General features: G+C 44.4%; 1 protein-coding gene across 25 annotated transcripts in view; it reads left to right on the top strand.

Annotated features, from left to right (window-relative positions):
- The window catches only part of BTRC (beta-transducin repeat containing E3 ubiquitin protein ligase), a 488,395-nt gene that overhangs the window by 364,566 nt on the left and 110,264 nt on the right, over positions 1 to 13,565 (top strand). For all 25 annotated transcript variants that reach the window (XM_033943132.1, XM_033943124.1, XM_033943120.1 and 22 more), the window contains one exon: positions 4,442 to 4,628. In XM_033943132.1, the coding sequence (XP_033799023.1) occupies positions 4,442 to 4,628 (187 nt within the window). The remainder of the gene's footprint in view (positions 1 to 4,441; positions 4,629 to 13,565) is intronic.

Here is a 13,565-nt window from a genome sequence, read left to right as displayed (position 1 = left end):
GGTCCATAAATGCCATACTAAAGAAGTGGGATTTAAGGGCAACTTTAAATTTAATGCAAGATCATTCTGATCTCAATTCATGAGGTATTGAATTCCAAGTAGGAGGCAGAATAGCATGTAGACTCAAGATAATGGTGGTAAGGAGAGAAGAAGCTCATTGGAAAAGCAAAGATGGCTAGATGGGCTACAAGATGACAGATACAAGGGAATATTCCTAAAAAGGGCATTGTGAGCCAATCAGAGTGGATAAAAATCAATGATTAAAAAAAAATCAGAATTTTGATTTTAAATTGGTTTGTTTAAAATGCATTTTTGAGGAAAAAACTATATACAGATAGTTTTCTATTTAAGATACATTATAGTCCAAAAGTTAGTCATAGTGAAATAAGGATTAGTTTTTAATTATGTAGCATGAGGCTGTATATTATGCAATGTTTAAATTTTTGGTTAAATGAATTCCATTAATCCATTCATAATGTTACAGGCAATTTTTTATTTAGAGGATATCACAAATGCTTGGTTTTGCATTTCTCAAAACTGTGAATTTCTGTCTGCAGAGATAACATGCTGCTGCTTCACTGCAAAAATCTTTCTGTAGAAAACCATGATTTAAATCAAGTCTTTCTGACTATTGATTTAAATCAAATCCACCATGGAGCCAATCAAGAAAAGTTGGGCAGACGATCATCAATAGCAGTCTCCCTGGAGGAGAGTGGGCTTCCCATTGCAGAGGGGAAATCCTTATATTTATCCAACTCTTACAGAGGGAAGATTTAGCAGAAATGATTTCACAGGCATTGGAATCTCTTGAGTATTTTGAATTCCCCTCTGCATCAGTCAGATTCTATAGAGGATTAAATTTTGGAAAGTATCCATAAGCCCACTGAATTTTTTTCTGGTACACAAGGTAATTAAGCAATCTTCACAGCAGAGAGGGAGACTTCAAAGGCTGATCTCAGAATGGGCAGGACCACTGGTAAGTTCTGCCCATTATTGGTCCTTAAATAGAAGCTAAAGTTGCTAAAGGTGGGCACCTTGGTAATACTAAGGAAACAACCATCTGGTTGAGGGCAGTATAGTGCAGAAAGATATGCAAGATCGCAAGCATCAGTCCTTGCTGAAACACAGTTTTGAGATGTCAGCATCAGGCCTTCAGGAAGCTGGCTGTACTGCCTATAGCTTGCATGCCCAGTCCACCGCTGGGTTGTAAAAACTCGAGGCAGCCATTCAGGGAAGGGCTCAGCACAGGGCAGGAGCATGGAAGGCCCAGTACACCACTGGACCACCAGGGATTCAAAAAGACAAGCAGGGGGAGGCAGGAGAGAAGTAAAAAAATTGTCGGAGACGGGAGGGATCCTTCCTGTCCTGGCCTACCACTGAACCACCAGGTCATAACGGCAGGCACTGTGGAAGCCTGCAGGACATCGGGGGAGAGGGGGACAGGGTATAGTGCAGGAGGTAGGACAAGGTGCAGAGCCTGGCAGGGAGTGAGGGGGGTTGGATGCAGATTCTGGCAGGGCACATGAATATTACCCCCCCCCCCCCCCCCCGGGCTTATATTCGAGTTAACCTTTTTTCCTCCTTTTTTGGGGGAAAGGGTACTTCGACTGATATTCAGATTGTCTTATATTCGAGTGTATACGGTAATAGTCTTCAAATATCAAAAAAATAATAATGCACTCACTGACACTTATTACTATGAAACTCAAACAGGAGGAAAAAGCCTCAGAACTCTACCTCTATTCTTAAATAGAAATTTATAGATAATAAAATCACAGGCAGAAAAATACATACTGGAAATTAAATTTCTAACTTAAAGTGCCCTCTGCAATGCAAAATTAAACACATTCCAACGTCTCTGAAAAGACTGTTAGTAAAGTGAAAACTTATCTTGTAAACATAAGAATATAGCATAAGCGCTGCCATACTGGGACAGACCAAAGCTCCATCAAGCACAGTATCCTGTTTCCAACAATGGCTAACCCAGATCACAAGTGCCTGGCAAGATCCCAAACAGCAAAACAGATTTTATTCTGCTTATCCTAGGAATAAGCAGTGGATTTTTCCCAAGTCTATCTTAGTAATAGCTTAGTTCAGGCAGACAGTTTTATGCCTCACGCTGCTGTGAGGATGAAGTCTACTGATAAGAGCCACAAAATCTCATGGTTATCATGAGACATTGGCCCTGCAGCAGCAAAGAATGAGAGGCTTTTGTGCTTTTCTTTCTGTTGAGTTGCATAGGAGAAAGTTTAAGGACTGATTGGGAGTTTGTTGTAGCAGCACAGCTAGAGAGAGGTAAGTGCCTTATATCCTGTGCTCTGCCTCATTATTTTGGGGGTGAGGTAGTCTTTGTTTTTCCACCACCCCCTCAAGTAGAGCTGGTTGAGCAGCAGATAGTGCCTACCAATAGAGGGTCAGTTTTTTGCTGGGCTAGCTCAATGGTAGTTATATCTTTACTCAGAATTCCCTTTCTTTAGTACTTTTCAAAAATAATTGAATTTTAGATTTGATTACTAGCCTTTCCAGATCTGAATTCAAGGTGAATTACATTGTAAGTCCTCTCAAACACTGAATTATCTATTACAAGGAAAAACTAAAAAGATTAGGACTCTTCAGCTTGGAAAAGAGACAACTGAGGGGAAATATGATTGAAGTCTACAAAATCCTGAGTGGAGTAGAACTGGTACAAGTGGATCAATTTTTCACTCCGCCAAAAATTACACAGACTAGGGGACACTCAATGAAGTTACAGGGAAATACTTTTAAAACCTAAGGAGGAAATATTTTTTCACTCGGAGAATAGTTAAGCTCTGGAAGGCGTTGCCAGAGGTTGTGGTAAGAGTGGATAGCGTAGCTCGTTTTAAGAAAGGTTTGGACAAATTCCTGGAGGGAAAGTTCATGTAGTCTGTTATTGAGACAGACATGGAAGAAGCCACTGCTTGCCCTTGATCGGTAACATGGAATGTTGCTACTCTTTTGGGTTTTGGCCAGGTACTAGTGACCTGGATTAGCCACTGTGAGGATGGGCTACTGGGCTAGATTGACCATTGGTCTGACTCAGTAAGTCTATTCTTATGTTCTTATGAGTATCTGAGGTAATGGAGGGTTAAAAGAATTGCCCAGAATCATAAAGGCTGTTAGTAGAAGAAGTGATATTTGAACCTTGCCTTCCCTGGTTCTCAAACTGCTGCTCTAACCATAGGTTTCTGCTTCATTAAGGTTACTTTTCCCTTTATATTTTCAATGTTTTCTGCTTTTTCCAAGTTTACCCTCTTTCATTAGGGTTGCAAACTTGCTCCATATTTTTACTACTCTTCTGGTTGTCAGTAAGCAGTGATAGTCACAGAGACATGTATGGCTGTGATGTAGTACATGATTGGCAGCAGAAGGCTGAGCTCATGGTGAGAAGGCTGGAAAGACGGAAGGCCACAAATGTGGCACAGGCAAATGAGACTGAGGTGGTAGAGCTTGCTTTTGTAATGATAGTGAAGGAAAATGAAAGAGGCAAGAGAGGGTTAAAGTGAAGGGAAAAGAAGTAAGGAGAGACGGGAGTAAGAGGGATGAGGAAGATAAGGAAAGGGAGGGAAAAATGGAGGAGGTGGGGAAGGAGGGAGGGAAAAATGGAGGAGGTGGGGAAGGAGGAAAGTGGTATTTCAAAATAGTCTTGTGGGTTTCAGCTGGTTTAAATTGATTAGTTTTATTCTGAATTCTAAGAGGTCATTACTATTATTTGTTAACCCCAAAGCTGCAGAGGAAAGTCATCGTTCTGAAATGGTGACAAAGGAGATGGTTTTTCTTGCACTGAAATATATATGGATAAGAATGAACTTGAATATCTGTGTAATGCTTATTTTCTGCTAAGGTAATATTCAAATATTCTGATTGTAGTCAGAATAAGCTAACCCATGTAAAACTAATTTTTTTCCATCTAGTTTAATATTGCATTCAGATCAATATCATACAAATTAAGTAGGCTGGCTACTATTTAGGTATGATGTACCTGTATATCTCAGCATCAGAAATACATTGGAGGACACGCTTCAATTCTTTTTTCTTTTTTTAAAAATTTTGTTGTTTGGAAGATTTTGCACCTGGAACTAGCAATTCATCTTCAATAGTATATATTTTTAGCAATCTTATCAAGGCCTGTGTGTACTGAAATTTCACAGTGACCTGACAAATGGTACTATTGGATGGTGCAGTTCCTTCTTGGTCTTATGCTAAAAAGTTGCTTTTGGACAACAAACATTCCAACAATTTTAAGTTGATGAAAACACAATGCGAGAGCACATTTGAAAGTATAAATGTAGAAAGAATGCACTTTTTTGTATGTACTATATTTATGCTCTTTTGCATTATGGATTGTATGATGTGCCTTTAACATTGGGATTTAAAAGTCCTTCCTCGTCTTCTAAATGACAAGTGCACTTCTTTCTGTCAGCTCGGGGTTTGGACCACATTGCTGAGAACATTCTGTCGTACCTAGATGCCAAATCACTGTGTTCTGCAGAACTAGTGTGCAAGGAGTGGTACCGTGTGACGTCAGATGGCATGTTGTGGAAAAAACTAATCGAGAGGATGGTCAGGACTGATTCTCTTTGGAGAGGGCTGGCAGAGCGAAGAGGATGGTGAGAAAGCATGTTTTAGCTCTTGCTGTTCCTGCGCCATCGGTGCTGAATGTTTAGTGCCACTTCAGTAGTGGAGATTTGTTGAAATGACCTGCTGAATCAGCCAGTTGGACAGCTCATTATCCTGAAGTATAATTATCTGTGTAGAAGCCTAATAACCCTCAAGGCGAAAAGTTTTACTAGCGAGTTTGAAGTTGCTCTGTTAACACAAAGGTTCCAATTTATTAGAACTTTTCTTCTCTGGGTTGAGTCCTTTATATGTAATTTTGTAATTCCATGAGTGTCCCATAGATGATGTCTTCTGGAAAGCTTTACAAGAATATTTAATAAACATGATAACGGTGCTAGCTTATGCTTTCCATTGAGTGGATATAATGTTATTAAAATATATAAGGGCAGAAATCTGAAACATATAGCTGTTTCTGAGTAGCCCAAATTATCTAAGAATATATGAAACTATAATATGCTACATTTGTTGAAATCCAAAAGGAACAATGGAAGTATTTTAAGTTATTTGTGCTTCTGGATGAGTTGGAATGTATCAAATACATGCAAGTGTCATGCATTTTTCTTTGATAAAACTAATTTTATGGTAAAGCACTAATAGTCAAAATTCTGAAGTAAGGACATAGGAGTCTATAGGTGAATTACCGTATTTTCGCGGATATAACGCGCGCGTTATACGTGATTTTACGTACCGCGCATACCCCTCGCGCGTTATATGCCTGAGCGCGGTATAGAAAAGTTTTTAAACATAGTTCCCACCCCGCCCGACGCCCGATTCACCCCCCCAGCAGGACCGCTCGCACCCCCACTCCGAACGACCGCTCGCACGCGCTCCCACCCGCACCCGCATCCACGATCGGAGCAAGAGGGAGCCCAAGCCCTCTTGCCCGGCCGACTCCCCGACGTCCGATACATCCCCCCCCCGGCAGGACCACTCGCACCCTCACCCCGAAGGACCGCCGACTCCCCAACAATATCGGGCCAGGAAGGAGCCCAAACCCTCCTGGCCACGGCGACCCCCTAACCCCACCCCGCACTACATTACGGGCAGGAGGGATCCCAGGCCCTCCTGCCCCCGACGCAAACCCCCCCCCCCCAACGCCCGCCCCCCCCCCCAAGAACCTCCGCCCGTCCCCCAGCCGACCCGCGACCCCCCTGGCCGACCCCCACGACACCCCCACCCGCCTTCCCCGTACTTTGTGTAGTTGGGCCAGAAGGGAGCCCAAACCCTCCTGGCCACGGCGACCCCCTAACCCCACCCCGCACTACATTACGGGCAGGAGGGATCCCAGGCCCTCCTGCCCTCGACGCAAACCCCCCTCCCTCCAACGACCGCCCCCCCCCCAAGAACCTCCGACCGACCCGCGACCCCCCTGGCCGACCCCCCCACCCCCCTTCCCCGTACCTTTGGAAGTTGGCCGGACAGACGGGAGCCAAACCCGCCTGTCCGGCAGGCAGCCAACGAAGGAATGAGGCCGGATTGGCCCATCCGTCCTAAAGCTCCGCCTACTGGTGGGGCCTAAGGCGCGTGGGCCAATCAGAATAGGCCCTGGAGCCTTAGGTCCCACCTGGGGGCGCGGCCTGAGACACATGGTCGGGTTTGGCCCATGTGCCTCAGGCCGCGCCCCCAGGTGGGACCTAAGGCTCCAGGGCCTATTCTGATTGGCCCACGCGCCTTAGGCCCCACCAGTAGGCGGAGCTTTAGGACGGATGGGCCAATCCGGCCTCATTCCTTCGTTGGCTGCCTGCCGGACAGGCGGGTTTGGCTCCCGTCTGTCCGGCCAACTTCCAAAGGTACGGGGAAGGGGGGTGGGGGGGTCGGCCAGGGGGGTCGCGGGTCGGTCGGAGGTTCTTGGGGGGGGGGCGGTCGTTGGAGGGAGGGGGGTTTGCGTCGAGGGCAGGAGGGCCTGGGATCCCTCCTGCCCGTAATGTAGTGCGGGGTGGGGTTAGGGGGTCGCCGTGGCCAGGAGGGTTTGGGCTCCCTTCTGGCCCAACTACACAAAGTACGGGGAAGGCGGGTGGGGGTGTCGTGGGGGTCGGCCAGGGGGGTCGCGGGTCGGCTGGGGGACGGGCGGAGGTTCTTGGGGGGGGGGCGGTCGTTGGGGGGAGGGGGTTTGCGTCGAGGGCAGGAGGGCCTGGGATCCCTCCTGCCCGTAATGTAGTGCGGGGTGGGGTTAGGGGGTCGCCGTGGCCAGGAGGATATGGGCTCCCTCCTGGCCCAATATTGTCGGGGAGTCGGCGGTTCTTCGGGGTGGGGGTGCGAGTGGTCCTGCCGAGGGGGGAGAAGAATCGGACGTCGAGGGGGGGCATCAGGCTTTCAGGATGGGGACAGGACTTCAAGGGGGGACAGGCAGATCTTCAAGGGGGACAGGCAGACCTTCAAGGGGGGACAGGACTTCAAGGGGGACAGGCACGGAGAGGCGGGGCAGTGCACCGAAAGTCAGGGCGGGTGAACGGTGAGTCGGGGCACCCAGAGGAGAGTCGGGGCAGTGCACCGAAAGGCAGGGTGAGTCGGGGCAACCAGAGGAGAGTCGGGGCAGTGCACCGAAAGTCAGGGTGAGTCGGGGCAACCAGATGAGAGTCGGGGAGGGCGAAAGGAGAGTCGGGGTGGCCAGAGGAGAGTCGGGGAGAGCGAAAGGAGAGTCGGGGTGGCCAGAGGAGAGTCGGGCAGCATGCGCGTTATATGCCTGAGCGCGGTATAGAAAAGTTTTTGTACATATCATCGTGATTTCTGCGCGCTATACCCCTGTGCGCGTTTTACAATGGTGCGCGTTATATCCGCGAAAATACGGTACCTCTGGTCATGAGCTGCTTGCAGAATGATGTCAATCACATTTCTCAGCTCCTCCTTCACCAGTGGAATATAATGCCCTCTTCAGTTTTTCCTTATGTAAGTGAACTGAGAAGGTGTGTTCTAATCTGTTTGGTTTTATTTTTTTCAGGTATTTTTTTATCCATTTTGTGAGGCTTATAGCAGGTGCCCAGAGATTCCCAATATGGGAAAACTCTGCCTGGGAGAGGACGCAAATTCTGCAATAGCGGTATGCAGCTTGCAAGGCAACCCCCCCCCCCCCCAAGTGTACCTGTTGAGTCAGCCTGCTTTGTGCATTTTGGAAGCTCGCAGACCATTCCTCCTGGAACTAGCTCGCTTTCTGATTTATGAGAGGCTTTACCACAGGCTGCAGGCCCCCTGTGTTAGTCCCTTTGAGCTTCAGGGAGCTGGCTGCATTTTTCACTCCCCCCCATTGCAACGCGAGGATCCATGGGGGGTTGAGCTTACAGTCGATGCTGGACTGACTGGCAGCCCAAAGATCTTCGGATCACTTCTGATAGGAATTGAAGCAGAAAATCTTTTCTATGCAGTCAGGCTGCAAAGAAAGCTGACACAGGCAGGCAACAGCACAGCAGAATGAGTACATGAGTACAGCCCATTATTCCCTATGGGAAAAATCAGGGAGGGGGGTATCAAATTTTTTTTTTTAAAGGTTTCTGTGGCCAGAGATAGGGTCCTCAACCTCCAAAACCCCTTTCCTGAATTTTTTTTAACTTTGGGTCTAAAAACAGAGGAGAGGGAGAGAGATGATGGACAATGGGATTTAGGGAGGGAAGGAACAGAAAGGGAGAGAAGTTGGACACAAGGGATGGTGTGGAGGATGGGATAGTGATACTGGATAGGAGGGTAGGTGGGAAAAGAAATGGAGAGATGGTGGACCCTGGGGTGGTGGGGAAGGAGGAGAGATGCTGGATGAAGGGGTAGTTGAGAAAATGTGGATCTATGGATGGAGACGAAAAAAAGGAAAGACCTTCAGGGGAGGGAAGAGAAATGGAAGGGGAGGAGAGAGATAGAAGATGGATGGTTAGCACGGAGAAAGAAGGAGACCTGGCAAGCAAATTATCAGAAGACAACCAGAGCCTGGGACCAACAAGATTTGAATAATGACCGGAAAACAAAAGGTAGAAAAAATAATTTTATTTTCTGTTTTGAGATTACAGTATGTCAGATTTGAAACGTGTATCCTGCCAGAGCTGGTGTTAGACCGCAAACGTGAGCTAGGATTTAACAGAGAGAGGAAAAGTCTTTTTTGTTTATTTTGTTTACACCACAGCGCCAGTGTGGTTAGGAGAAGGCAAAGGGGGTGAAGAGGCTATAAAATAAACCCTCCAGGATGTTTGAAAAAAACACTCAATTGGGCAGGAAAATCGAATCGAAAAATCGATTCAATAGGCTGAATCAAAATTTTTTTTCCTGAATTGGCAGCTCCTGACACCAGAAACCCTCAGGGTTTTGTTTCAGCCCTGTCTTCAAAAAGGCACAATGTCGTCAAGGCAGCAGCCACACACTTGCACATGGGTGGGAGGCTGTTGGTATTATGGAGGGCAAGGAATCAAATTTCCTTGGAGCGAAGGGGTCTAGTTCTCATTTGAAAGGGTCAAAAGATAGAATTCTTTCGCCCTTCTCCAGTTCTGTTTGTGGATTCTCCAGCCAGAAAAGGAGGCCAGGGTCCAAGCAACGGTGCAAAGTCTATTAGATATTCAAGCCATAAAACTAGTCCCCAATGAAAAATCGGGCTCTGGCTGATACTCTATATTCTTCACAGTACCCAAAAAAAGGCAACGAAGACTGGAGACCAATTCTAGACCTGAAATTGGTAAATGCAGCCCTGAAAGTACCTCACTTCCACAAGGAGTTGGTCCAGTCAGTAATTGCAGCACAGGGTGAATTTCTAGCCTCCCTAGATCTGATGGATGCTTACATTCATATACCCATTTTTCCAGCCCACACAAGTTATCTGAGACATCATGCCGTGCAAAGGCATTTCCAGTTTGTGGCTCTACCCTTTGGGTGAGCAATGACTCCACGCACAGTCCTCAAGGTGGCAGTTGCAGCTCACTTCCACAGGATGGGAATCCAGGTGCACTCATCTTGGACAGTTGGCTGGTTAGAGCCCCATCAAAGTTGGAGGGAGAGCAGGATCTGGGCTGGATAGTTAACTTCAGGGAGAATTATCTAGAACCGACCCAATGCTTGGAGTATTTGGGAGTCCGCTTCAACACGTCGAAGGGCTGCATCTTTCTTTCCAAGCCACACAAACAGAAACTCTGGAAGTATATTGCATATCTAGTGATACAAACTCTACTATCTGCCATTACCTTCAGTTCCTGGGCTCGATGGCAGCCACCTTGGAAGTTGCTCCCTGGGTGAGAGTGAATATGCGACTATATAGGATTCCCTCCTCTCCCAGTGGTCCCCACAGAGGATATTCGGAGGTAGTCATTTCTACTTTCCTCCAAGCTAAAAAACCTTCAACTGTTGCAGCCTACACTAAGGCCTGGAAGGCTTTTCAGTTCTGGTTTGCTAAAGATAATGTGGAGCCTTTTGAGGCTCTAATTCTGGTGATCCTTGCATTTTCTACAGGCTGGACTACAGAAAAACCTGGCAGTGGCATCTCTCAAAGTACAGGTGGTTGGCCTCTCGTGCTTCTGAGCTCGAGTGAGAAAGGGTTTGCTGGCATCTCATCATGATGTGGCCAGATTTTTGAAAGGGGGCGCTCAGATTGTGGCCTCTATTACTCCAGTCCTTTCCATCATGGAATCTTAACATTGTCCTGAGCTCCTTCAAGAAGCGTCTCTTCTGGACGGTGAAGACAGTGTTTCTGGTAGCAATAGTCTCAGTAAGAAGGGTATCGGAATTTCAGGCACTCTCATACAGAGATCCATACCTCAGGATCACAGAGGCAGTAATTGTCCTCTGCACGGTACTTTCTTTTCTTTTTCTTTTCTTTTTTTTAATAAATCTTTATTAATTTTCAATTCAAGAACAGTGCATTAAATTATACATAAAATTAACATCACAGACAACACTTACAATCAATCAAACACTCATAAACAGCACTTGTTTTCGATCAATGAATATTACAAAATATATTACCCCCCTCCCATTTTCCCACCCTTCCTGGATGTGTAAATCAAAAAGGAGAAATAAAGGCATAATCCAACTAATCAGAGTTAACAAAATTTGTCAATAGACCCCATGTTAATTTAAATAGTTTATTATTATACGATATTTTTGAATTCATTTTTTCACATTTATAGCATAAACATAAAGTTTCCCACCAAAAGGAGAAATTAAGTCTGTCTCAATTTTTCCAGTTCTTGGTAACCATTTGCATGGCTATCCCAGTCATAATGATAAAGAGTCTGCTTTTATACCTTTCTAATGGAGGTTTAGTTTACAACAATGTCCCACAGATTACCACCTCATAGGACATCAGAATCGAAGACTCCAGTATCAAATTAATTTGTTCCCATATTGATTTCCAAAAGTTGAATATCAAAGGACAATAGAACAACAAATGATCCAGTGTCCCTATTTCAAGATGACTATGCCAGCATCTGGGGTCCAAAAAACTCTATGTAACAAGAAGAACCAGGTCTCATAGATGTCTCATAGATGCTGATGCTGTACATCTTATCCTCCAAGTCCAAATCCATTGAGTAGCCATTGAGTAGCAGAAATCTCCTGCTTTATCTCAAATGTTCCAAATGTCTTATAGGCTAGTTTTTGGCTTCTTATTTAAATAGTCAGATAATAATTTATACCACTTGGCGGCCTGATGCCCTAGGAAATCTGTCTGGAAACATAGGCCTGGTAAGCTTTACTGATTTTTTAAAATTTTGACAATCAGGGATCCCTTTCTGTTTCAACTGCAATCGTTTAAAAGCTTTAGACTTTGAGGTGCCGAAAGTTGTTTCAGCTATTCATGTCAACCAAGAAGTCTGTCTACCCACCTTTCAGGCTAAAGGTTCAGCAAAGTAAGATAAGGTATTGCAGAGACTGGTTGTACAGAGAGTTTTACTCCGCTATTTGGAACAGACCACTGACTGTCATCTTTCTGAATGTCTTTTTGTTCTAACCAGTCAGTCAATGCAAGGCAGAACAACTTCCAAGGCATCTATTGCCAGATGGATTTGTATGGCAATCTCGTTGATGTACATAGCCTGTGGCAAACAGCCACCTTTCTCTCAAAGTTTATTCAACTAGAAATATGGCAACTTCCTAGGCGGAGATCACGGCAGTGCCAACCAGAGATCTGTAGAGCAGCTACTTGGTCTACTCTCCATACCTTTACAAGATTCAACAAAGTGGACGTAGCAGCTTGGGAGGATGCTGATGTTGGGTCCTCTTTTGTGGACAGGTTTATCTGTCCCACCCTAGGTGTGTGCCACTGCTTTGGTATGTCACCTAGAGTACAGACTCCTATGTCCTTGCTACAGAATGGAAGAGTAGATTATTACATGGATAATCTTTCTGTTAAAGGACGTAGGAGTCTGTATTGGCCACCCTGTCAATTTTCAGTGTGCATGCTTCTTGCCCGGATAAATATATGGTCCAGAACTGGATTTTTCTTTTGTCAGCTGGAAGAACATGTAATCATTTATGGTTAATAAAGCAATAAATTGTTGATTTCCTGAGCTCCATGTGTGTTTGTGTTAATTGCACACTTCAGGATGGTTCCTTGGTACACCTATATTGTTAATTCATGCTAATTATTGTTCTTTTTATAGGTTATAGAGCAGAACAGAAATGTACTGGGGGGAGGGGTTGGGGGAGGAAGTTCCCTGTGCCTCTCCTACTTTCTTCTGTTATAGTGAACATTGATTGCTTTGGGCACTATACTCCACTGATAAAGGAGGAGGGTGCTGAAAGTTGTGATTGACATCCTTCTTCAAGCACCTCATGACCAGAGGTTATTCACCTAGAGTACAGATTCCTATGTCCTTTACCAGAAATATGATTATTCAGATAAGAACCTAATATTCCATTAAATGAAATGTAAAATATTTGACATGATAGGTATTAGCAAATTACTGTATATTTTTGCACATCTATATTTGTTTAATTTCTAATAAAGCTGATGCTTACAAAACCATCATATAATTTAGTGGGATTGACACTTTGCTCTAAGAAATACCTAGGATTTGGATAACGAGCCTGAATTGGATAGTTGAAATAATGCTGGGGTTAATTTTCATCATATTGGCACAGTTTGTACTGTTACTCTCTTATTGCTATGCATATTGAAAAATCACAATGTTTTAAAGGAATTGATAAAATAAGAGGTAAATCTTCAAATGAATAACTGTTCAAAAAGACAGAGAAATACCGTAATAGTTTCTTACCTGCAATTGAACAGAGGGCAAAATTCTTTGGTAAGCATGGGGATTTTCAGTTTCATGTACCATGCATATTCTTTGCAAGTAGATCATCTGTAGAAATGCAACCTTAGTGTATGAATACAGGCATTCCCACAATAAATATTAATTGGGGAGGACTACCTAATTTTGACTAAATGCTTTCAGTGAATGATGGTTACAAGACTGTTGTACTCCATTTTTATTTGTCAAGATTTAAATTACACATTAAACATTCATGTAATGCTTTTGTTTCTCACAGTTTGATGCTTCATTTTAACAATTTATCATTAGGCTTTCACCTTTCCACTTAACTGTATAAATATGTATAGAGAACATGCATAGCATCACTTTTGTTTTGTAATGGATCCTCCTCAAAATGTAGTCTGATGTACAACGAAAATCACATTCATAGACTTTGGGACATTAATTATATTATAATCAAGAGCTGTGGGAGAAGAGGGAAAAGACAGGGAAAATATTTCTCTGATGCCAGGATTACACTCAAAAGCATTTTCTGCTTGTCTCCAGTTGTCAAGGCAGGTTGCCAGTCAGAATGGTAATTAGTACACCCATGGTGGGGTTTACTAGCTTACACACCGTGTTGGGTAGTTTCTTAACTTCAGGATGAGGAATTAAATATTTTACACCGCATTAAGTGATTGCCATTTACTCAGTTCAGTAGCAGAATATCTAACCTGGGAAATGAATATTTTAAAGCTGCATTAACCACATGAA

Source organism: Geotrypetes seraphini, chromosome 4 (genome assembly GCF_902459505.1).
Source record: "Geotrypetes seraphini chromosome 4, aGeoSer1.1, whole genome shotgun sequence".
Taxonomy (NCBI): domain Eukaryota; kingdom Metazoa; phylum Chordata; class Amphibia; order Gymnophiona; family Dermophiidae; genus Geotrypetes; species Geotrypetes seraphini.
The sequence above is the reverse complement of the archived record's forward strand: the minus strand, read 5'-3'. Positions and strand labels throughout refer to the sequence as shown.